Source organism: Miniopterus schreibersii (genome assembly GCF_964146895.1).
Source record: "Miniopterus schreibersii genome assembly, chromosome: 4".
Lineage (NCBI taxonomy): Eukaryota > Metazoa > Chordata > Mammalia > Chiroptera > Miniopteridae > Miniopterus > Miniopterus schreibersii.
In genome coordinates, this window is record NC_138105.1 from 58,346,383 (window position 1) to 58,372,867 (window position 26,485).

Sequence of the window (26,485 nt, forward strand, 5' to 3'; positions counted from 1 at the left end):
TAGGAGAAAAGAAGTTATTATACATGATTATATAAGACTCTCCTCAAACAGAGATTTTAGTCTGGTTGAGGAAGAAAAAACTAACACATAGCATAGTTAGAGGATTATAACAGTATTAAGGAGCAGAAATTCATCAGAGAGAAAAATACCACTGGAACCAGAACAGATGGCAGGGGCTGAAGCTTTATAAATGGAATTGGAACCGGACCTGGAAAGAAGGAAGAAGAAAGCAGGCCGGTGCTCTCGGCTGAGGTTGACGGCATGAGCTAAACTCTAGAGGCAGGGCTAAGAGTGCTGTTGGGTTTTTTTTTAATCTTATTAAATTTATCGGAGTGACATTGGTTAATAAAATTATATAGGTTGCAAGCATACAATTCTGTAATATGTCATCTGAGTATTGCATTGGGTGTTTACCACCCGAAGTCAAGCCTCCTTTGGCATCGTGTGCTCGACCACCTTTCCCCTCTCGTTCCCCCCCCCTTTTCCTTCTGATCACCACCACACTGCTGTGTGTGCCTATGAGTTTTTGTTGGTCTTGTTTGTTTGTTGCTTTCAGTTTTATATTCCCCATATGAGCGACATCATAGGGTTCTTGACTCTCTCTCTCTGACTTACTTCGCTTAGCATGATATTCTCAAGATCCATCCATGCGGTCACTAATGGCAGTATTTCATCTTTACTTACGGCTGAGTAGTCGTCCACTGTGTCAGTTACTAGCTACGTAAAGATGTCTGCCAAATTTCTGTTTTCCAACCCAGACCACTTCACTAAGGTACGTAATATATATTGTCCCCATCTTCTCTTGACTGTTTCAGAAGAAATTGAAACTCGGCATATCAGAAAAGGAATCTGTCATCTTCAATTTGGCCTTTTTTGGCGTTTCCCCTTTCCATGAACAGCATCGAGGTGTACAAATCGGAAACCTTGAAGCTGTCCCTGACACCTCTGTCTCCTTCACCAGACATATCCAGTCCATCATTAAATTTCTTCATTTCCTAACTAGCCCTCATCCACTTGGGCCTCCTTCCAATCTTTCTCTGCCCCCTCAGCCAGTAAGCTCTTTTCAGAATGCTCCTGTCCCTTCCTAGAGCATTAAAACCACGAACTGGCTTTGCGTCACTCTCCTATGAAGACCACTCGTTCCCGTGGACACCAGACCCTGCTTGGTGTGGCCACTGCCTGTGCTCAGCCTTACCTGGCACCAGGTGCCCTCACTCTGCAGCCCAGCCACATTTAGACCTTCTTCCTTACCATAGGCCTTTTTTGTTGTTTAGCAAGAATTTTATTTATTAAATTTATTGTGCTAACACTGGTTATATATAAATTTCAGACATACAACTTTATAATTCCCTGTCTCTGTATTGTATGCTTATAGCCAAAAGTCTAATTTTCTTCCATTACCGTGTATGTGAGTGACCCTTCATCCAATTTGCTCTCTCTCATCCCCCACCCCCTTGGTAACCACCATTCTGAATCTATGAGTTTGGTTTGGTTTGGTTTGGTTTTGTTAGCTCATTTGTTCCTTTTTTGTTTATATTCAACATATGAGTGAAATCCTGCCGTAGGCCTTCCTGCTGTAGGGACTTTGCACAAAGTGGTCTCTGCCTGGAATACTCTTCCCTCCTCCCCTTCCCTAGTTAGCTTCTGCACATCCTCCAGATCTCTGCTCGGGAACTCCTCATTCTCAAGGAAGCCTTCCCTAGCTCCCTGGATTAGTGAGCCTCCTGAAAGGCTCTTACAGCACCGTATTTGTGGGATTCTTTGGTTGTGTGCCTCCCCACTGGAGAGCGCGGCCCTGGAGCAGGGATGCATTTCCTCGTCCCTGTACCCTGTAGCCAGGTACAGAGAAGGTTCTCAATGCGTGTTTGTCAGTCCATCAGTTAGACATTCCTTTCAGAAAATCGTCGGGTACTGCCGGCTGCAGCTGGGTAGGAGATCGTCCTGAGCAGCCCCGAGGCCCTTCCAGTTCCTGCTCCTCTGGCCTCCTTGTGCTGAGTATCACAGAGCTGCTGCAGAGCCATGCTGCAGAGCCGGGACTACGCCTTCAGGCCTGGGAGTTCTCATTAATTTAACAACTTGTCTGCAGTTTTTAGGCCTATTGACCACTCCTTTCTTGAAATTCTCTCCCACATTGCTTTCCCCAGTATTCTATTTCTAAATATTTTTCTTCTCCGTCTGAAAACATCTCAGCTCCTCTTCGCGTTCATGTGCTCCATCAGAAGACTCATTCCAAAATTCAGCCCTGATCTGGCACGCTCTCCTCTCATGGCTGCCATTTCTAAGAGAATAAAGTCTGAACCTCCTGGCATTTCTTAAGAGGCACTCTGAGGCACTGCCAATATCTCAAGTCTCATCTCTGCCACCTCCCCATATGTCCCCTGTACTTGTTACACTAAACCACTTGGAGTTTCCTGAATATTCTATGTTCTTTTATGCTTTTGTGCCTTTGCCTCAGTCTGGAATGGCTGCCAAACCCCCCACACCCATGCCCTTACCTACCAACCGTTCCCAACATCTATGTGCTGAGGAGTGGCTGGTGCTTTGAAACATAAATCATGCACTTACAGACTTCTGAAGCATCCCTTCCCCCAGGCTGGGACGCCCTCAGAGGCAGGGCCTTTTTGTATAACAGCACTTTTATCTTTTAATGATGCAGATAAATACTAACCCAAATGCCAAATAACACTCATGACAAACTAGAGTATCGCTGGCTGAGCATTCACTAGTGAGATCAGTCAGGCCTGTTGATAGCTGAACAGTAAAATGTCAGGTTTAGTACATAAATAACCTTGATCTACTCGGAATGTGTTTTTTCTCTCTCACATAGTTATGTTTCCTTGTCACACCCTCCTAAAATGGGTTTCTAGTCATGACACGGTATTAAAATGTTGCTCCACACTTTAAATTGATGTATCTGCCCTGAAAACTTAGAGGACTTTTTTTTTTTTTTTGAGGTGATTTTTTTCTTTTTAGATTTGCAAGAGAAGATTCTTATACCAATCAAAATGTATGTGTTCCACAGCCCCACAATGCAATACTTTTTTATGAGTTGTTACAAAAGCCAAGCTTCAGGGCAAAGCAAGGAAGCACTAGAGGGAAAGCTGTTTTATGCATTTCCAGCTGCAAAACGTGGTAACATTTCTTTTGGGAGTGATGTATTCATCCTAGAATTTCTCCCCTAGAGGGATAATAGGACATTGCCTTTTCAGCTTTCAAAAGGGTATTGCAAACATTCGCTCCCAACACAAATACCACATTTGACCTCATTCTGCTCTCACCCAGTAAACTGTTTTTTCCTTGCCATCATAAGAATTATTGATGATTCTGTTGGTGATGTAATTTCTGATAAAGCTTTCAGGAAGCTTTGGGAATCATTATGTGCTTTCACTGGGGTTGGCAGATGGGAAGCAGAATTAGAATTAAATGGTTTGGCGTTGGCTGGTATTACATTATGAAATGCATTGTTATTAGAAACAAGATTCAAAGGATAGGACTAAATAAAGCACTTTCCTAGTTTAAAAAAACAAAAAGAACTGTGGACCCAAGGGTTGATGTTGGGATTGCTCTCTTAAAATATTTTACAGATGATCTAGAAAAGAGAGCAAAAGGAGATTTTTAGCTCTTCGAGGTAAGAAAGTAGAGTTGATTGGCATGAGCTGAAAGAAAGTTCCACAACATTATGTGAGTGGGCAGAAGAGGAGCAGATGGGACCTCATTTCCATCAATTCAGCGTTTGAGTGGCTCCTCCTTTCTCTACCTGATGAAGTGCTGTGATTGTTCTGTTGAAGGGTCTTATTCAGCAGGGTTAATTTCTTATTTCTTATCCTGCTAAGCTATTTGGTTTTAAAATGTATATTTTTCTCTCTCCATGTGCATACATAATATATATATGCATATATAAATTATTCATATATTTAAAAATCTTCACAGATTTTATTTTATAATCTTTCTCTCAATGCCTTGCTTTCATTTTTTTCCTCCTCACTGGTTCCCCAGTACCTTTCTTATTTTTTAGTCAGGTCATTTTGTAGGAATAACAGGGTAGGGTACTTAATATAAAATATTGACAATTTTATTAAAATAATATTTGTAACATATTTTTTAGAATGAAAATGCCACTCAGGAGTTTTCTTTTTAAGATTTAGTAATTCCTTAGCTCCCAGAGAGGGTTAAAATCTGCCCACTATATTCTTTTATGATATATTTTAAAATATATATGTTAGCCCAAGCTGGTTTTGCTCCATGGTTAGAGCATCGGCCTGTGGACTGAAGGGTCCTGGGTTCAGTTCTGGCCAAGGGCATGTACCTTGGTTGCAGGCTTCTTACCCGGCCCCAGTAGGCACCTGAGCTGGAGGCAACCAATCAATGTCTCTCTCACATGGATGTTTCTCTCTCTCTCTCTCTCTCTCGCTCTCTCTCTCTCCCCCTCTCTCCCTCCCCCTCCCCCTCCCTCTCTCCCCCCCTCCCCCTCTCTCCCCCTTCCACTCTCTCTGAAAAGCAATGGAAAAAATATCCTCAGGTGAGGATTTAAATAAATAAATTTTTAATATATATATATATAAAACATATATATGTTAGATATATTTAATAAATAAATTTTATATATATATATGTTAGATATATTTTAATGTACTTTATATATTTTAAGAGGTATTATAATCTGCCTTTCACTACCTGTGGGAGATGGGGTTTTAAATGACGTTGGTGTACCTTGTATATATAGCCCTGTCTTAACATCTGTGCTCTTACCACTGAAATAATGGCATCAATTTGACAAATAAGTTTCATCACCTTTTGAAGTATATGACAAAATTATTCATTGATCATTTGTTTCATATTCATGGTTGATTCTTAAAATTCAGTTCGAGTCAGCTAAAGATTTAATGTTAAATATTTGCTATAAGAGAGACTCTTTCAACCTGTAAACGATATAGATGATTCAGTTCATGAGCTGAGACATGACTATTTGTTAAGGTCTCTGAAAAGGAGAAATTATTTGGATTTCATAAATATGTTTAAATTTCATGTATTTCATAGACTTTTTGGTTAGCCGTCTATGATAAGACTGTAACTTTGATCTGGGCCATTACCCAGTCTTATGAATAAAAGGTTTTGTAAAAGGATAATCAGTTTGTTGGTGTGTTTTTCCTAGTGTAGACATTAACCTGTATTTTGGTCTTTTAATTGCTCATTTCTTCTTTTAAGTTATTCTCCTTTGAGTATTACCTGATGTTTTTCTGACCTGACTTAGAATCTCTACCTATTACTATTTTACAACTAGGACCAAATTTAGCAGGAAATTATTTGCAAGATAAATTGGCCTAGGGGACCAAGACTAACACACCCAAGATGAACTTTCTCATGTTTAAAGTACTCATTTTCCAAATTTCACTTGCACACATGCATTGTTTATCCAAATCTGAAGAAGAGAAGAAACTAAAAAAAGGATTACCCAAATTTTAGGTGTGTAGGGAGAGTAGTTTTTTAGTTACCTTATTTGGATTCCCAGAATGCTAGCTTAAACCAAGCCAAGCAGTGACATAAGACAGTGGATCCAAAGTCAGTTTATATTCCAGCAGGCTAATACAGGTGACCCCCAGTGAGGTGTTCTCCATTTCCTTAGTCAGTGAGGAAACACTCCCTGGGCACCTACTGTCTAGCCGGTGCTTGGGACACACGGGTTAATACACTCTCAACGATCCTCAAAGAGTCCTCCGTCTATTTGGGGAGAAATATGTCAACAGATACTAAGGCAGTGCGAGAAGAGCAGTGCTAGAAACTCACCAGACTATGGAAGGAGGCAGGGAGGTTACCTGGAGCCCATTCCTCCAATTAGAACTGCTGGCTTGAACCAGTGGGTACTTAAATGATAATTTCACATTTACAAAATAGAACATTAGAGATTATAGTGTTAATACAGAGAGAGATTTTATATGAAATCTCCCTTTTTTCAGTTGTAATTTTAATTACGTACTGAAAATTGAAGGGTTTTTTACTAAAAAAATTGGAGTTTACCCTGATACCTTTAAAAAATGCAACGCATTGACATGGTTTTTAAAATTCTTTAATATTTTATCATAATTGTAAGCAATTTGATTACTTGCTTTAGCATGGTTGAACTAAATTTTGTTTTAAATTATATTTTTATTTCTGAGGAAATTGTAATTTCTCAAGAGATCATGTGACTGCAGAAGCTTATCATTAAGAGCTTAGTTTTCCATGGTTTATCTATAATTTCAAATCCAAACAAGCCTGTATTACTTTCATTTTCTCTAAAGACCATTTTTCTAAATCCCTTCATATTCATATCCTTTCTATCAAGGCATGGCCATCTTGGACAGATATCACACATAAGTAAAATATGGGGGTGAGGGAGGAACTTTGTAAACTCTAAGGTGTGAAGTGAATAGTCTGGCCTGATTTCTGGTAATCCCATATATCCATCTGGTGATAAGTGATTGTATTTTTTAGTACATTTCTACCTTTATGAGCATACTGATCTTCGAAGATTATCAATTCTCTTTCCCATTTCTAGTCACCAGTGACTCATTGATTTTGACAGTAAATTAGCTGGTGCTTATGAAGGTATCACAGTACCTGGGGGTCACAAAGGCATCTGCTAATTTTCATTCACTCTCAGGAAGGAGTAAGTGGTTTTCCTTCTCAGGGGAGTTGAGTGATTATACCGCTTTATAGCCATTCTTCAAATTGTATAACATTAAGATTTGACATGATTATTCTTAATTGACTTGGGACTAGACAGACAAGTCTCATGTTTGGTTTTGCCTTCAGATTTAATGGCATACAGGCTTTGAGAAGTGAGCAAATTCACTTTTTCTGGTGAGTATTACACAGCATTATTAAGAGTACAATACTGTACAGAGAATATGAAGTTATGTCCTGTTCTCTTGCTGAATTCATAAAGTATTGCCAGAAAGGTTATCTAAACCCCTCTTTACCATTCCATATTCTCCATTCTCTCTTTTCCTCTTCTTCTTAGAGTTTCTCTCATAACCAAAGAAGAAATTTTAGGATTCATTTATTTATTCAGTAAATATTTACTGGGGACTTACATGCCAGGACAAGCATTGGGAATGCAGTGATGACAGGAATGACTCCAACCATTTCCTAGAACTTACAGTCTAGTGCGGGGGTCAGGGGGCCAAATCTTCCCCACCGTCTGTCTTTGTAAATAAAGTGTTATTGGAATACAACCATATCTATTCATTTACACATTGTCTGTGGCTGCTTTTGCACTATAATAGGAGATTTAAATAATTGCAACAGAGACTCTATGATTTGCAAAGCCTAAAATGTTTACACTTGGTCCTTTACAGAAAAAGAACCAATTCCTGCTCTAGTGGCTATGGTAGAGAAATAAGTGCAAGCTGGAGCCCGAACAGCCTTATCAACCTTGTTAAGCAGAATAAATTCTCCTGAGGGAAGCAGGCCCATGATGGAATGTTGTAAGCAGGGAAAGTAACATTCATATTTCAATTTTAGAAGTCACTGTGGCTGCTGTGTAGAAAAATAATGAAGAAAGACAGTGAGTGCATATGTTAGAATGAGAAGCACTGAAGCACAGTGGTTAAGAGCATGGGCTCTTGAGCCAGACCGCCTGGATTCAGATTTTGACCCCACCATGTACTGATTCTGACATTAGGGAACTTCTCTGTCAGACTTTCTATCTGTAAAATAGGGATGGTAATTATAGAACCTAGTCTTGGGATTAAATGAGTTAATGTATGTGAAGCACTTAGACCATACATGGTGTTTGTAATCACCACTATCATTGCTGTTGTGGTAATCCTGTTAAGAGGTGAGGGTAGGGGAGAAAAGTGGACAGATTCAGGAGCCACACAGGTGATAGAATTGGCAGGAGTTTGTGAGTGACTGAATGTCAGTAGGGTAGATAAAAGAGAACAAGAAGTAAGGATGAAATGCAGGTGTTTACTTACCAGTTGAGTGGACAGTGGTTCCAGTCCCCAAAGTAGGAAAGACAATAATTGAAACAGGTTTGTGATGTGGGCTCAATGATACGTTCAGTTTGTGGTGTCTTAAATTGAGGTACCAGATTGATGTAAGTATTAATGTTCAGGAAGCAGCTGACTGTAAGATCCAAAGATCAAAAGTGTGGTGTGGGCTAAGGAAATGGATGTAGGAATGATCAGTATAAATCTGGTTTTCCAGCTTGGAAGAGAATGGGATAACCCATTATGAGGGCGGAATGACAGGTAGATTAACAGAACTGTAATGAACACCAACAGTTACAATTTAGACAAAGAACCCTTAAGTTAAAAAAAGATCAAAACAATTTTTGGAGGAAGATAAGCATGAAGTTTGAGTCCATTAAAGATTCTCTTGTTGAGGTGGCTGAATTTGAGAAATATTTACATTTGAAAAATATTTAAAAATTTGTCCTTATTGTTGAAAGTATTACAGATGTCCCCCTTTCCCCCTCATTGACCCCCTTCACCCCCCCAGACCTTCTCCACAATATTGTCTGTGTCCATGGGTTATGCATATAAGTTCTTTGATTAATCTCTTCCCATCCCCTCTCCCCTCTTGCCTCTGAGATTCCTCAGTCTGTTCCATGCTTCCATGTCTCTGGATCTATTTTGTTCATCAGTTTATTTTGTTCATCAGTTTATTTTGTCATTAGATTCCACATATAAGTGAGACCATGTGATACTTGTCTTTCTCTGACTGTCATATTTCAGTTAGCATATTTCAGGACCCTCCATGCTGCCTCAAAGGGTAATTTTTATGTTAGCCTAGGCCAGCCTACACTGTACCATGTATTTCACAATTTGGCTCTCTTGATTTCATGTACCACCATATTTCATACTCTTCCAACATGTAATTTTTCCCCTGTGGAATATTAGACAACATAGTGGATGCTATGGTTATGGATATTGACATCTGAGGGCCTGTTCAATCTACTTTTCTATATTTTTTGACATTTCCTTCCCCTCATTTTTTACCTTCCCAATTACTGATTCTCATTGGAGCCTTGATGTAAAACATTGAAATGGGGGAGAATATGTTTCTCCTTTTTGTGTTAGAGTTGGCTTAACATCATCAACTTGGGTCTAATATCTTAGAGTTTTATAATGATTTCTCTAATTTGTTTACAATATTAACTTATGGCAATAAGTTAATATAATTTTGGAAAGAGCCAGGAGATGTATTGGATAAATGGACACTTTTTCCAACATTGCAATCACTTCTCAGCTTTGGTGCCTACCTCTCTGTTGCAGTCAGGCTGGCTTCCCTCTCCATAGCATGAGTTAATTCTCACGAGAACCCTCAGCACTTCATGAATACAAGATTTCTGGCAGGACTGCCTCCTACCTCTTCACCCCCGACCCTTAGTAGGGCTCAAGCATCAGGCTCCAGCTAAGTCCCTTCTGGAGGGTATGCTGACCAGAACGGCCTGATCCAGGACCCTTATCCACCTATAACACATGCCTGAAGAAAGGCCTCATATTTATAGAATCAGGCTGAGTTTGCATTTTATGTTTAGTTTTGTGTTACTGGAGGAAAATTGTGAAACGGCTTTGAAGTGGACCAAGACAATTATGGATATACTGTCTGACTCAGTTTTCTAGGTTATCTTGCCCTTTTACTATCTTTGAGCCATTTTACCATCCTCTAAATGATAGAAAACTGAGAGTAATGCAAAAGATTCTTGTCCATCGAAAAGGAAATTGTGTACTGTGGAATGCAATTGGTCATTGCCCTCTGGATAGCAACCAGTTTTACCAGTTTTGCATCTATTTGTAAATTCTTTGCAGTATTTTTTTTTTTAATTGACTAGAAATCTCTTCCAATCTGGCAGCATCAAATTGGAAGTGGTTAGGAGCGTTCCCCTCTTTGATGTATTCTTGATGTTTATACATTTGTCTGTTCCTTGAATTCACGTTTCAACCAGTTGTAACATTTTACAGATTTCCCTTTTAATTAATGAGTCAATTGAAATCTATGTCCCATTTTCAAAAAAAATTCTGTTGTTATATATATATATATACATGTATGTTTATATAAGCATATAACATCTCTAGAAAGATTCACAGAAACTGCTGGCTATGATGGCATCTACAGAAGGAAGGCAGGAAAAATGGCTTTTTACTATATGCCCTTTGAATCCTTTGAATTTTGTAACATATGCTTATATTAACTAAACAAATAGATAAATTTTTAAAATTCATTTCAGAACTCTCTAAAAACAATTCTTACCTAGTCCTTACCAAAACGTCAACATCAACTAAATTCACATTTGAATTAACTTTCTAGAAAGAGATCTTTGTCCCTAAATAAACTACCAGTAAATAGCAACCTACCTGTCAACATCCTACCTAGAGCCTTAATTCTGTACCTTTTAAAACAAAGTTCTTAACTTTATTTTTAAGATAGCTCTAACACTGTAGAAACATTTGGTCGGATAGTACTAATCCTATTTTGAATCTATTAAAGGATCACAATCTTAGTGTGGAGTGAAGTAGCAGACCAGTTAGCCTGTTTTGCAGTTGTTCTAAATTCACCTTGCCTCTTGCCTGGCTATACATACTCAGTAATCCCCTTGTCTAATTATAACTAGCTGCTCTCCCTTCAAGCTAGAGCTTCTCAAGCTGGAATGAATGGTGAAATCACCTGGGGAGCTTTTAAAAACCTGGATGCCCAAACCAATTAAATCACAAAGTCTGGGGGTGGGATATCAGTATTTGTTAAAGCCACTGGGGTGATGCTCAGGTTCAGAACACTGCTTCATGCAGAGGACAGAACTGGTTTAGCAGGAGCAAAATCACTGTGGATCTCGAACTGGAAGATTTGCATACCTGATGAGGAAGGTCCACACAGAAAAGGGGGGCCGCCTTTACAGAGTCTCCTTACATGCAGAATCTGTTTTTGCCTGGGCTACCTCTGGAACTGGGAAAATTAGGCATTGAGTGTGATTTAAAAGCCCAAACTGACTTGGTTACAGTTATTCTAGCTTTTTAAAAAATAGTTCTCAATTCAACTGAGGTCTCACTGAGTAGAAAATACCAAATTGGGACTGTTAAATGCATATTCCCGCCTTGTTCCTCTGCTGTTAGGGGCACGAAGCCAGCCTAGTGATGGGTGGCACCTAGTACCACTGCCCCACCATATGGCTATATTACGGACACAAAGCTATATTTGTCAGGCACTGGTCAGCTGGGAAAACCACACACTGTACAACATGACCTATTAAGTGTTATCGTTACAGGCCCTAGAACCTCACTGCTCTAACCCATAACAATGTGCTTTAATAAGAGGTCTTTGGTAGAGAGTTAGGTTTAGAAGTAAACAATGCATCCATTCATTCATTTATTTTGGGACGGGAAGGCAGGGAAATAGTCTGTCTCTTGGCATGCCCTTTGCTCCCTGAAAGGTGTCTTCTAATGGGATGTTCTGATTACTGGCCTGCTTCTGTTTCATGCTTTAAACCATTTTATTGTCACCTCAGCCTTTTTTAAAACATGCAAATTGGTTTCTTAAACTCTGCTGTGGTTTGCCTTCATGTGCTCACTGTATGTCCCCTCCCTTTTGTATAGGAAGACAGAGATGTCAATAACCCCGTGCCTAACCGAGGAGGCCATGGACTAGTTCCTGGGGATGACAGATTCAAACCTGTGGTGCCCTGGCCTCATGTTGAAGGAGTAGAAGTGGACTTAGAGTCTATTAGAAGAAAAAACAAGGCCAAAAATGAACAGGAGCGCCATGCTGGAGGAGAGAACCAGAAAGACATAATGCAGAGGCAGTATCTCACTTTTAAGCCTCAGACACTCACCTATCGGGACCCTGTGCTACGCCCCAGGATCCTCGGTAACTTTGAACCCAAAGAACCTGAGCCTCATGGAGTGGTTGGTGGCCCCGGAGAGAATGCCAAGCCATTGGTTTTGGGACCAGAATTCAAACATGCAGTTCAAGCCAGCATTAAAGAGTTTGGATTTAACATGGTGGCAAGTGACATGATCTCACTGGACCGCAGCATCAATGACTTACGGCAAGAAGAGTAAGCACACGTCCTCTTCTTTCTAAAACTGGGGCAGCTGTTGTTTTGATAGATATTCAGCTAGATGCTAAGAATGGAGAAAATATTTGTGTCTTTATTTCAAGGAAGTAAGAGGATCTTTGGTCTGCAAAATGGCCAGAAGGAAGAGAGCTCTCCATTTGTGCCATGATATTGAAGGGATGACGTTTAAAATTCTGGGCTCTTCCTCATGAGCCCTACTCACAGTCTGGTTCCCAGACTGGCAGCAGTCTGGGAAATTTTTGTTACCAGCCCACAATGAGAAAATGAGCTTGCTCCAGCATGTGAATCAACTATTAAGTTCTTTGTTTAGCTCAACTGACAATTTCTTAACAACAAAATTTTGTTGGTATGTTGCTTTTCATTCTGGACCTAGCTCCTTAGTTTGTTGTGGAGCAACAGCAAATAGCAACACTGCTCTAGATGGCTTGTGTGTTTATGTTCCCTTTCATTTTTTCCCTCAGCACTAAAACTCCTGAGGATGCGAAGGGAGCACTCAGACAGATAAAACTATGGACTAAACTTTCAAATTCTTTTCATGTAGTTTAATTCAAAATAAAGGATTTCCAAGTCTTAGCTTTTGATAGATGGTGATTATTGAATGAACTCAAAGCTCTTCTCTTTCAGTTTATTCAATAACCGGTTCAGTTCCTCTCGGATCTGAATGGTATCCATTAATGTGGATGCATATTTAATTCACTGCTATTAGGAAACTCTCAAAATGCATTCCTGATGATGCATTATTAACAAATCCTCATTTTAAAAGGTTAACACGGCATGTGTACATGCACACGCAGCAGCAGCATTCTTTATGACCACAAATAAAATTCTGTACCTAATATTGTGCTACTCAGTAGACTTTGGACATTCATATGTTTATTGGTAAGAATGAGAGGAAGTGAATGAAATATGTGAAAAAAGTAGAAGGCGTGGAAGTATAGAGCCATGATGGTGAAAGGCAAAAACTCTTATACAGAGAACACTTAGAACATCTCCAGGGACTGTGAAGGAAGAATCTTGGAGCAATTTATTCCTAATCAAAGCAGAGATTTGCCTAGTCATAGGATTGCCAGATTTCACAAATAAATAGAGGTTGCTCAGATAAATTTGAATTTCAGATAACAATGAAAAACATTTAGTACTTATACTTAAAATAATTATTGTTTATCTTAAATCCAAATTTAACTTGGTGTCCTATATTTTATTCGACAGTTCTAGTCAGTGTGGTGAGGATAGTTAGTATAGAGCTAGAGCTGCCGTGCAGGTACCCTTAGGACCCATGACAGGATTTGCAGTCCCTCCTCTGGAATGTCCCCCAGTTATTTAAAATACAGCGCTCAATCACAGTATTCATCTCTGTTCCAGAAGGTTCTCTGAGAACCTTCTAATGACATCCTCTTCACTATAACAGGGAGAAAGGGGAAGGGATGGGGGGAGTCTAACATTTTTTGACTTTCTACTACATGCCTGGACTTAGTATAAGTTATCTTATTGAATTCTCACAACCAAACTGTAAGAGAGTTCTTACCTGTGTATATAAAGTCTGAGGCTTAGAGTTGTGTCTTCTTTGTATTTACCTAGCAAAATGGTCAAGCCATGATTCAGTCCAAGGTGGTTTGGTGTGAAAGCCTCTTCTTTTTTCCACCACACACCTCAAGTTATGTCAATATGCCTCAGTGCAGTGTTACAGTCAGAGGGTGAGCTTAGTGTAGAAACTGAGATCTTAGTACATGAATTGTTTATAAAAAGATATCTTTTAGAACACTAATGTAAATCTAGCTCACTTCTGTATAAGGAATGTGCTAAGAAAATCAAATGACATACAAGACAGAGCAGTGCATAGGACTAGAGTCATCCTCTGCGCCTCCCTCTCCTTCCCCCCTTACGTCCATTCCATCTGCAAGGTCTCTTGTTTCTACTGCCAAAATATGTCTCAGATCATGCCTGAGTGCCCTTCTTTCATCCCCGCCACCACCCAAGTCCAAGTCACCATCTCTCTGGGACACCTGCAAGAGCCTCTTCCTGGCCTCTCCATTTCTAATCTTGCCTCCTACCCTCCTCACATAGAAGACAGTGTGGTGTTTGAACCCACAAATGCAGCTTATCTAAAACTATTGTTTGCCTTCCCAGTGCACTTGAAACAAAACCCAAACTCCTACCCAGCAGCAGCCCCCATGCCAGGGCGCTTCCCTGCCTTGCCAACCTTCTCTGCTCCGATACTCCTTGCCCACAGTGCTCTCGCTATGTCGGCTTCTCCCAGTTCCTTGCACCTGCTCTTCCCTCCTGCGTGAACAACTTTTCCCTTCTTAAGACTGGCTCCTTCTCACCCTTTAGGTCCCACTCAAACCTCTCTAACTATGCTGTCTAATTTGGTAATGCCCTGCTTTATTTTCTATTACTGCCCTCTGGCCATTTCTTTCATAGTATTCATCAAGTTTTATAATTAGAGATTGGTTTATTTAGTTGTTTATTGATCACCTTTCTTACTAGATGATAAGCCCCTGAGAGCAAGGAATGTGTCTGATTTCTTCACCAGCTACTTCGAGTAACTGACAAGTAGGAGCTTGGTAGTACTCAGTTGGTAAATACCTGTCAAGAGAAAGGATGGATGGGTGGATGGATGGATGGATGGATGAATGAATAGAATCTTCCAGGGTTCAAACCTTGGCTTCATTACCAGATATGAGATCTTAGACCAGTTACTTACCCTCTTTAACCCTCAATTACATAATCCTTAAAATAGGTCTAACAATACCTATCTCTAAGGATTGGCATTAGACTTACATGACATAATGGGCTAAAAGTCTTTTATCACAGGCCTAATAGTTAGAAACTTAACTGTTATTGGCTGTTTGTATTGATGTGGCACTTTCTTCAGGTCACATATCTTCTTGTCACATTTGAATGTTTTCAGTTCCTATTTAACTTTGATGTCTCTGTTGCTTTTTGGAAAGCACAAATGTCACACGCTGCCTTATCTACCTCATCTTGCTTTTACATGAACCTCCCACAATGGCAAAGCCATCCTCTGGCCTTTGATCATTTCAGACACAACAGTTGCCGCCCTTCCATCTCTCTGAGACTTCCTTGCTCTCCTGCAGTTTCCTTCCTTTCTGTCTGTCTTTCCCCTCCCTCCCTCCCTCTCTGCCTTTCCACATTGCATCCCTCCTTCCTCCTTTTCTTCCTCTTCTCTTCCTCCCTTCCTTCTCCCATGTTTTGCCAATTATTCCGCCTGTTCTTTTATCTTACACAACTGTAGAAATACCTAGAAATAGAATTAGCCTGTTTCTGTGTGTCCTTCCTGTAAGTATGTGTCTCCAGTCAAATAGGAGAACCCAAAGCTATCTTAGCAGATGCTCCTAAATCCCTCTTTAAAAGTCTCTGATGGTGAGAAAACTTTTTTTTATACTTCAAAGTACTCAAATATAATAACCCCCAGAAACTTTTAAAAAACTGAATCCAGATTATTTTTTAAACTTGATTCTTTCTCACAGTTTTTAAAAAATGAAATAGGCTCCATTCCTCTTTGAACACTTAAAATTCAATGTAGAGTAATGAATAGCTTCCAAGGAGTTATTCACAAATTAGAATGTGGATAGCCATAAGAATTTTCTCTAAAGAAAAAGGCCAACAACAAAAGAAAACACCCCTAAGTTTTGTATATTGTCTAATATGCATATTAGCACGTTTCTGCTTTTACTGGCATCATACTGAAAACAAAACATACGTTCATCTCCCCCCCCCCCCCCCCCCCCCCCCCCCCCGCAGCCTCCCTCACGCTCACCCCTCACGGAGGGTGTGCTGCCAGGGGCCCGTCAGAGACTGGCCGGGCCTCGCCCACTTTCTGAAGCTTTAGAGTATGCGCCTTACCACCCTTGTTCTCGTGCCTCTGTGAGACATGAATGAGCCACCTGCCATGCTTGGAAACCACTGCTTTGAGCAGTTTGTCCAGCTGTGACACCTGACACTGTGGTTAACTTGTTCGTTTTTGTGGCTGCTCCATAGTCTTTTCAGATGAATGTTCTTTTCCTTGCAAGCAGGACAGAGCTGCCCGGCTGCCAGCGTGACTCATAGTTATGTATGTTACAGCTTTGAATTACATTCTCTGGCTGAGTAATTTACTGGCTGTTGATTACTTGTTAAGAGTGAGTAACAGTATTTTGAGTGAACTGGAGGCTGACTTCTTTTTTAAAGACTTGAGCCAAGAATGACTTCACTTGCCTTCACATTTATTTTCTATTAAAAAAATATATGATTTTCTTCACCGTTCAACAGATATTGAGTATGTCCAATAAGCAAGGAGCTGTGTTAGCCTATCAGGGGATGCAACAATGAGAAAATATAGATCCTGCCTTCAAGGGGCTGGCCATCTGCGTCAGGGGTCAAGGGAAAGAATACCATAATATGAGCCATAGGAAAGGTGTGAGCAAAACAGCATGGTTCAGAGGAATGGGAGGATACGTGGAGTTACAGGGAGTCGGAAAAGGATTCGTGGAGGGGACACTAGGGACAGGGCCTGAAAGATGAGTAGGGTTCCCCCAGGAAAAGGTTACAAGTGCTGAAGACATGAAGGTAGGCATTGACTAGGAGGAAAGCAAGCGCTATTGATTACTTGAATCAGGAAGTGTGTGTAGAGAGACGAAGCTGATAGGTAGGACCATATTTAGAAGACGGCAGTGCCATTTACAAAGCCTATCCTGAACTTGGGAGTCAGTAAACACCCACTGAAGGTTTATAAAGGGAAGTTTGGGAATATCAGAGTGGTAGAGGTGTCTAGAGTGGATCCGGGGTGGAGACCTGTTAGGAGGTTAGTAGCATTAGAGTAGGAACTTGGTTACAGACCAGAAAAAGGAGACTCAATGTTCAATGTAAGAGAACAGAAGAGTTAGCATCAGTAGGCCTTGGCAGCTAATCGAGTGGAAGGAGGAATTAAAGGTAGAGCCAAATCTTTGAAGCCTAGTAACACAAAGAAAGAATGGTGCCATTAACAGAAATAGGGTGGATGGAATTGAACAAGCTTCTCTGTCCAAAACTTGGTTGCTTGAATCAGTTTGGTCCCTGGCTTTAGGTGAATTCACGCAGAGCCAGTCAAGATGAGGAGCCTCTTCGTGGGAAGAAGTGGAAAGTTCTATTTGTAAATATATTAGATTTTCTTCTAATGAAGTTTGGGATTTTATTTCCTTTACTGTGAACTAACTGCTGATGCAAACACATGGAAATTATGTTTGCCTTTTTTCAGCCCAAGGAGACAGACAATCAGAGGTATATAATCCAAACAATTTTGTTTCAAACAAATGAATTAAATATTTTGACTTGTTGAACAAAATCATCTGTTTTTAATATTTAATCTTTCCTCTTACGTACATATGTATTGCACTTCTGTTTTGTAGAATGCTATGTTAGTTGCATTGACTAAGTGAAATAATAGACATTAAGGTACTTTAAAAATTCTAAGAGCTATGCAAATATTCGCATGATTAGTTTTTAAGTTTGTGGGAAATTGAGGTGGTTTTTTAAAAGATATTTTAGATTACAGTTATGCCTTATATATCAGATAATTATTTTCTTATTTGATTTTTTTTAAAAATATATCTTTATTGATTTCAGAGAGAGGAAAGGAGAGGGAGAGAGAGAGACAGAAACATCAATCATGAGAGAGTCATTGATCGAGCCCACAACCTGGGCATGTGCCCTGACTGGGAATCGAATCCCAATTGCCTGGATCCTAGGTCAACGCTCAACCGCTGAGCCACGCCCAGCCGGGCTTCTTACTTGATTTCAAAATGCTGATTTTCTCTTAATTTAAGGTGAATTATGGTTGTGAGCTTTTTTCTTTCTCTATCCATGTTAAAGGCTCTCTTTGATACCTTTGTTTAGAATGTAGTCCTGTAATTACAGAATAGATGCTATTTTCAAAACATTGATTTAATTGAAATGCACTAGATTCTTATTTAATTTCAGTTTCTACATATCTGGACCCATGGGTTTCAGTTAGAGCTAACTGAAACTCTGAGGACTCACTCAAAGAGATTAAAACAAATCATTAGGATAATATATACATTATATACACACATATATATGAATCACAGATATGCATATATTTTTTTTTTCAATATTTTGTCCCAGTTTCTATTATCATAATACATGGTGGTTCTATATGACCCCATCCAAACTACACTGGCCACAATTATTAACACGTGATCCTTTCTCTCATAGATTGCCCAAAATATGTCTTACTTTTCAAACTACAATTTGGTAGCCTTAAATCTAACCTATAAGAAGCACATTTGACATTAGTTTCAGAAGACCCATGATGGACATGTTGCTTGTTTTATGTCCAAAAATTATTTTCTAACTGGCCTGAAAATTTTTATTCTTAGAAGCTGCTTTCTGTGAGTTCAGAGGTTTTCCAGATTTACTTTAAAGAAAAATTGTGTTCTGATGCCTGGTTTCTTCTTTCTTATTAACACACACACGGACACAAACACACACACACATACATTGCCCTTTGGGAGTGTCTCCATTATGAGGGCAGAGCTGACTTTTGTTTAAGGTCCTGGCTGACAACAAGAGATACATTCAGTCAAACTGAAATTATTATAGTGATCAGGGGGTAACTTAAGTCACCCCAGTTTCCACAGCAGTTTAGAAGTGTTCCACATTCATAGAGTAAGCCTACAAAAAAAGGAACTAGAGGTAATTTGTTGCTCAAAGCCACCATTAGAAAGCAGTAACACTCTTGAATCCCCTCCCTCCTTGATAGCGTTCTGGGGTAGCTCACTTCCTTTGGCGGAAACATTTTTCTAATGCTGAAACCTCATATGGTTGATAAGGTTCTTTCAACTCTCTAGTAATTGTCCAAGTTGCTCTATTAAAAAGAGACTTAGCTCCATTTCCCCTCCCCTCATTCCCCACCACCAATGTTACATAAGCATAAAGTATGCCTGATAAAAAAAATTATAAACTCAGGTTGCTTGTTTTGGGGTGTTTTTTGGTGTGTTTTTTTTAAGTCCTTTGCCCTCCAACCAAGAATTTACAAGTTCCCTGGAGGCTAGTTAGACAAATATTTATGGAGGCACCACTAGATAAGACATCCCATGACGTCCCACACCAATGACAGGCAATTTCAGGAAAACCTTGACTTTTTTTTCAGGCTGTTTCGCACCTATCAGGAGCACTGACACAGAGACTAGGGTGTTTTTTTGTACCCTCTCCTACTGCAGTATCTGTTTTGGAGCTAACTTATTTCAGGGTGTTTAGTCACTGTCCTCTGCTATAAGGTTATTAATTCCTCACCAAAAAGAACCTCTGCCAATAGACTCAGACAGGCCACAGTGCAGCGTAGATGTCAGAACACAAGTGCCTCCTTCAGAAGGTGGGCAGGAGCCCCTCCAGTAACTCAGCTCAGACCCTTAGACACGGCCTGTGACTCTGATGTGTAAGTTTCCTTGATGCACGTTGGCTGGCATGTGTTTAGTAAACAGGGAAATGGTATCAATTCAATGCGGAAATCCTGGTGTTCCTAGATTTCCTCCCACAAATTAATCTGATCAGGAATGTGGAAGTGATCAGGGGCAAGGTTTCTTACAGTGAAAGTGATCTCCATAACAATAGATTCATGAAGACTAAGGACAAGGCTGACTATCCTGCAGAAGTATTTCTCTTTAGTGCAAGAAATGGGATGAGTCTAGTGGCTTCAAGATGCACTGTGCTTGCCACTGTGCTAAGTTGTCTGGGGAGCTGCCAGTGCATCCAGAGGAGCAGAGGAAATTGATTGATGAAAAAGGCTCTCTCTGGACCGTACTCTTAATTTTGGTAGAGTTACTCTGTATTAGAAGCGAATGTCTCCAAGGATGTATAAAAAGGGAAGCACAAATCCCTGGGTTTAAAGGTTTGTGATGCAAAGTGCAAATGTCAGTGGTTACTTTAACTGTGCTGCTTGATTTTCCTTAGGGCTCTGGCCCCAAAGTTCCCTGTTTTGAGTGGTCTGGTCCTATCCCTGTTTTTCCTTTAAATCCTATTGTTCTTTCTCTTTTCTTTCTCTCCCTCCCTCCCTCCCTCCCTCCCTCCCTCCCTCCCTCCCTCCCTCCCTCCCTCCCTTCCTTCCTTCTTTCTTTCTTTTTCTTCTTTTTTTTTTTTTTTAAAGCATGATTTAACAAAAGAGAAGGTTTACCAGGAACAAAAAATATGTATGGCATGGTAGCAGAAGTGTCTGTATTGGACCTAAAGGGTAGTTGAAGCCAAACTGCTAGGCATTAGACATAGTGTGACTGTAAATCATAATGTAAGGTGTTTTCCACATTTAAAATTAGTAAGTTATATAGAACTGATTAGCTGGCTAGTTGTTAAGCCAAGCATAAACCAACATTTAAGAAAAAGAAGAACCCCAACCTCTCCGTTTATTCTAGAAGCACAGCAACCATTCTGAAAGATAGACAGTTAATGAGAACTCACATTGGGCCACACATCTAGGAGTGACTGACCCACTTAGAGCCAGTGCCACAATAGGCTGTAAAAACCCCAGATGACAGCTTCATCCCTTCCACGTGTACAAATGTAGATTTTTATCTCTGGAATATCCGGTAAAAGGACCGGTTTCAGTTTCCGAGAGAAGCAGAAAGTAGGATTGGGGAGTGGGGTAGAGAAGACAGTCTTTACAAGTGGATGAACCAGGTCAGAGCCTTCCTTCCTTTCAGATTGAGTTTCAAGCTGATGCCTACACGTCCATCTGTGGGGCAATTTTGACAGCTCCCCTACGGGAAAGGCAAGTCCTTACTGAGAGCTGTACAGCAAGGTCATCAGTACCAATTGTTTTCCTTACTCAAGGATTGTGGAAGTAGTAATATGAATAATTTGTTGTACATCTTCTTGAATGAACTTATAAGTTAATTATCTTTGCTCATTTTAAGCCAAATATGTAAAAAAATGGTCTTCATATGTTATAAACAGAATTACGCTTCCATTATTCTTATGACATAAGGCCAAGCTAATTATATGAGTTAAAGTTCTATAAAAATATAGTTTAATTCAGTAATAACTTATAGTATGTCAATGGGAAATGGCCCATAGTTCCTCTTTCCTCTTCACTGAATCTTATAGTTAATGTGTAGGAGGCAAATCACATTTTTGATAACTTAGTAACTTATTTTAGAATGAGTGCTGCCATTTTAATCACAAGGAAAAGATCCGTCATTCTCCAGAACGGCAAGTCCCAGTGAGCAAATAAAAAACGAGGATAAAGGACTCTGAGGAAAGATTTAGGAATGTAAACTACACGTTCTTAAGGCCCTGGAGATACACACTGTCACTTTAAAGGAAAGAGTTGTAAAGTCTTCAGTGGAAGGGAATGTGAACAGCTGCTGCCTTCATCCTTTGTGAGGCAGGAGCTCCCTCCAGAGCCGAAATGTGCTCAGCGGCAGGCCTGCTGGAGGGGCATCCGATGCAGAATTTTAACACTGGTTTCTTCTTGGAATGGGACAGTGGGAGAGAAACTCTTTTCTCAAAGCTTTTTTTTTTTTTTTTTTTTTTTTTTTTTTTTTTGAAGTCTGCATGAACCACAACTTATTAGGAAAGCAGCATCATATATTCTTATTTAAATCAAAGAAGAGTCTATTTTCTCAGCAGGCAATGAAAAACGTAGATTAGGGTTTGGCTGGTTCTGGACCTAATATCATGCTCCCTTTGTGGCGCTTGTCTCCGTCTTCACTGTCATATGCCAGGCTTTGGGGCTGGGGAGGGAAGGGCTGGAGTTAAGGGTGTACTAGACACAGAAAGGCAGGTTTCAGCCCTAAGGCATTTTTTTACACTTGTTTACATGATTTTGGGGAAATATTTCTCACTCACTTTAAATGAGGGATGAGCTATGTCTTCCACGTAATTAGTTCTGTCACTGTGATGGCTCTCGGTTCTCTTAAGACAGAGGGTCCTCAGTAAATGACAGTAGGGATCAACAGCATCATTGTCCATTTACTGAGCACCTACTGTGTGTCTGGCAGTGTGGTAGGTTCTTTAATACACTATCTCCAATCCTTATAACCATACTGAAATAGCATATTTTTTTTTCACCATAATTTTAAATGATGGAACTGAGGCTCGGAGAAGTAGGTAACCTGAAGTTCATAGAACTAGAAGATGGTGCCTCTGGGATTCAAATGGGGATCCTACACTGTGTTCCCTTCTTAGTGATGCTAAACTAATGGCCAAGGGGTATGTGACTACAGTACTTTAACTTTTTTAAAGAGGAAAACAAAGTTAGAAAAAGGTAACAGGCAAAGAAAGGCTTTACGTCTCATTATTGCAGAACTGTGTCCTGCCTCTAAGACAGGATGTCTCGGTCTCAGTATTATTGACATTCTTTGTCCTGATGACTGTCCTATACATTGTAGGATGTTTAGCAGCATCTCTGGAATCTACCCACTAGATGCCAGTGACATACACACACCCTCCCTGTCTCTGGTTGTGACAACCAAAATGTGTCCAGACTTTGCCACCTGTCACCCTGTGAGGCAGAGTCGCCCCTGATTGAGAATCACTGCTCTAAGAGGTCAATCAGGTGATGTTGGGGGAGGAGGTGTAACACAGTATAAATGAAAGAGGTGGGATTTATAGCTTTGTGGGGAAGAAAAGAGGAAGTTTTCAGTGTTTTTAACTTTAGTCACAGAATCCTTTCTTCAAATGACTTCCTAGGCAAACTCTATGCTTCCGTTCTTTGCACTTCCCTGGCTCCTCAACCCAGTTTGGAAAACACTAGACTTCCAAGGTCTCTTCCATTTTAAAATTCATTTTTTCTGTGCTTCTACCTTCCCTCCTGGGTCTTCCCTGATGTGTCTCTAGATACACAGCTGAATAGAACCAGCCCCAAGCAGCTGGTGTGCAGCTGTTATCCCTCCAGCCCAGTGGACTGCTTTCTGTTTGGGTTTTGCCTCTTCCTGCTTCCTGGAAGGGCTGAGAGGCCTGGCAGCCGCTGGGCCTGGGCCAGGTCTGACAGCTCTTCTTGGAAAGTAACAATAGATATGATGTCTATTAACTTAGCTGCATAGTGTCCATGCAGAGGCAAGCCCTGCTTTGATTCCAGCTCTTTAGCAAGATGCAGTTTGGCAAAACTTGAGGTTGGTGTCCAGCACCTGAACCCTGTGCCCGGCCTGGCAGACAGAACAGCAGACTGGCTGCCAGGATACCAGGCTCCCCCTTCTCTGGTTTCTCAGAAGCAGGAAGGGGGCCAGGACAGATTAGCTAGAAGACAATAGGCCATTTTACATTGCCAAACTCAGCCCCGCTCGCACCTCCAGGATATAATCCCGTGAGGAGAATGGCTCCTCCTGTTAACCTTTATGTGTGCCAGCTGTGGAGGGTGGAGGAAGCCCATTTGGCCATGTAACCCAAGAAGTCAGAGTCCCCTTTCTCCCTTTCTGGGCACCTGATGTTTGTTGAATATTTTTCATGTGCTTTCTCCATACAGTTATATACAGATATTCATGGTTTTTAGAACATAAAAATTTGTTCTGTGTGCTAAATGCTCTCTGAGGCTGTGACATGGTTGGCACTCTGTGGCACCTGGTCAGCAGCAAGTACTGCCAGCTATTTATAGTAGAGGCACTTCTTTCTCTCTCTCTGTTGTCTTCTCCCACTTCCTCTCCCAAGCAATCTAGAATTGCCTTCAATTCCTCCCACATTCCCATTCCTATTTCTGCCTCTTCCATTGCCGTCCTCTGAGTCCAGCTCTTTGCTTTCATCTCAACCCTCAAATGGCCCAGATAAAGAGATGATCAGAATAGATGGAAGCGGGAGCATAAGATTACACTTTTGGAGTTGCATGGCAGCTTTTAATGCGATGGCTTAGACACTTCAAACCTGTTTGTAATATTTCAAACAAGAAGACTCATAGAATTTTAGAGCTAAAAGGGCCAGAGCGGTCACTTCGTACTGATCCTTTATTCTGCAGGTAGGGAATCTGAAGTCCAAAGAGTAGTGACTGCCCAGGATTATATGACTGCCAGGAATGAATCCATGTCTTCTAGGGCTCTTCATCAAACTAGATAAAAGATCAGGAATGTGTGTTTACCAGAGCAGTCATTTTAAATGTAACATTTGTGGTATGCATTCATGAAACATCTTATAGTAGTAAAAATTTTACTTAGGAGCACAGAAATATGTTCACCAATCCTAAAGTGACTCTCTTTTTAACTGTGACCGCTTAAAATTCCAACTATTTGTAGCAAGGGCCACTGCTGAAATCTAAGTTGGGAGGTGTCATCTTAAGAGAGCAGAGAAGCACCAAGGTGTGGTCCCAGGGCAGATGTTACAGGAATGGGCACATTTTACCATTGTCCTATGCCTGTCACTTAGATCATGCTCCAGCCGGCCTGGGAAACTCTCACTTGGATGCTAAGGAGATGCTATGAAAGAGCTTTTTTACTAAAATGTCTGTGGAACTCTGGGAGGGCAGTTTTCCACACTTGATGGTATGTGGCAGATCACTATCGAGTGGTTTCTACAGTGACAGGAAATCATGGCCATAGCGGACTGACAAGCATCATTGGCAGTGGCCTTGCCCTAGTGTGGACACAGTAGTGGGACCAGCATCGCGGACCCCTTTACCACCTCTGTGAGCCTGAGCTAGAGGAAAGAGGGGCACTGCCTGGCACCTGCAGGTACCGAGTTCCTGAGTACACATGGGTATACCTTCGGATCCCACACAGAGTTGAAAAGAGAAGGATGGTAACTAACATTTGAGAACTCTGCTTGCATCTTCTGGCAAATGTGGGTAATAGTATTTGCCTCATACAGTTATTGTGAAAATTAAATGTGATAAAAAGCATAAGATGCAAATATTCACCAAACACACTGGTTGGAGGTAACCCACTGGTTGGAGGTCACAGTGGCTGGAAGCCCTCCTTGTCCCTGCTGTGGCACAGAGAACCCTACAGAAGCTTTCTCCTACGTAGGTCTCTCCTCATGCTAGGCGTGCAGTATCAGCCTCATCTTCAAAGTGTATTACCCCCATTTTTATTGCCTTTCGTCCTGGCATCCTCCTACATAAGAGGAGGAGTCCTACAGACAGTGAGAAAACACAAAGGGATCCTTAATGTCGCATACAATAAAGAATTTGCCTGAAAGTACTGGGTGGCTACATCTATGATTTGCATCATTAAGAGAAGTGAAGGAAAAATTAAGATACATCAGGGCTAGAGGGCTTAGTATGTAAATGAACACTTCATAATAACGAACACCTTTGTCATTTCTAAAAATGTAAATCTGTTTTCCTGTTTTACCCTGTATTTCTTCTAAGAGTCTTTGTAGCCCGACTGATATCTAAGCCAGAAGCACATTGTCCTTTAATGGGGAGGTTTGTCAGTGCAGCAGTCTCGTTTCCCTGTGGCTGGCTCTTGATTACTACTGCTGCTCAGTGGGAACTCTCTCTCTCTCCCTCTCTCCCCCCCTCCCTCTCCCCCCTCCCCCCCTCTCCCCTCCCCCTCCCCCTCCCTCTCCCTCTCTCCCTCTCTCTCTCTCCCTCTTTCCCTCTCCCTCTCTCTCTCCCTCTCCCTCTTTCCCTCTCCCTCTCTCCCTCTCCCTCTCTCCCTCTCTCCCTCTCTCCCTCTCTCCCTCTCTCCCTCTCTCCCTCTCTCCCTCTCTCTCCCCCTCCCTCTCCCTCTCCCTCTCCCTCTCTCCCTCTCCCCCCTCCCTCTCCCTCTCTCCCTCTCTCTCCCTCTCTCTCTCTCTCCCCCCCTCCCTCTCCCCCCCCCCCCACACACACACGTGCGTGCATGTATATGTGTGCACGCACTCTCACTGTTTTGTTTTGGGGTTTTTTGGCAGTTTCCTATAGTTTTCAGGACATTTTTATACAAGGCATCCCTGAATATTTTACAGAATGTTCCCGACTTACGCTGACTTTATAACCTTACTGATTGAAGTTCTGTTTCTGGCATAGTAATTGCTTTAGTTGAGAGAACGTGATTGTTTCTGTCTTACATCTTGCAGGTTACATTGGCAACCAGGAGCAGTTGCCCAGAGAATAGAAGTTTATCTACCTAGCATGCTTCTCTTTTATAGTGGACAGTCCAAAAAGGCGACAAAATTAATAGCTGGCTTTTTTTAAATCCTCACCTGAAGATATTTTTTCCACTGCTTTTCAGAGAGAGTGGAAGGGAAAGAGAGAGACATCGATGTGAGAGAGACACATTGATTGGTTGCCTTCCGCCTCCCCCCCCCCCCCCCCCCAGCCGGCACCAGGGATCGAGCCTACAACTGAGGTAGGTGCCCTTGGCTGGAATCAAACCGGGGACCCTTCAGTCTGCAAGCTGATGCTCTAACCACTGAGCAAAACCAGCTAGGGCTATAGCTGACTTTTTATAACTGCCCTTTCTTATTGGTGAAATGTAATTTCAAAATGCATGTGCATTTTGATAAGCAGTCAGCTCTTATTATTGA

At 41.0% G+C, this 26,485-nt stretch overlaps 1 protein-coding gene across 3 annotated transcripts in view; it reads left to right on the forward strand.

The window, feature by feature from the left end:
* Positions 1-26,485, forward strand: part of GALNT7 (polypeptide N-acetylgalactosaminyltransferase 7) — a 112,840-nt gene that overhangs the window by 49,752 nt on the left and 36,603 nt on the right. For all 3 annotated transcript variants that reach the window (XM_081135549.1, XM_081135551.1, XM_081135550.1), the window contains exon 2: positions 11,577-12,037. In XM_081135549.1, the coding sequence (XP_080991675.1) occupies positions 11,577-12,037 (461 nt within the window). The remainder of the gene's footprint in view (positions 1-11,576; positions 12,038-26,485) is intronic.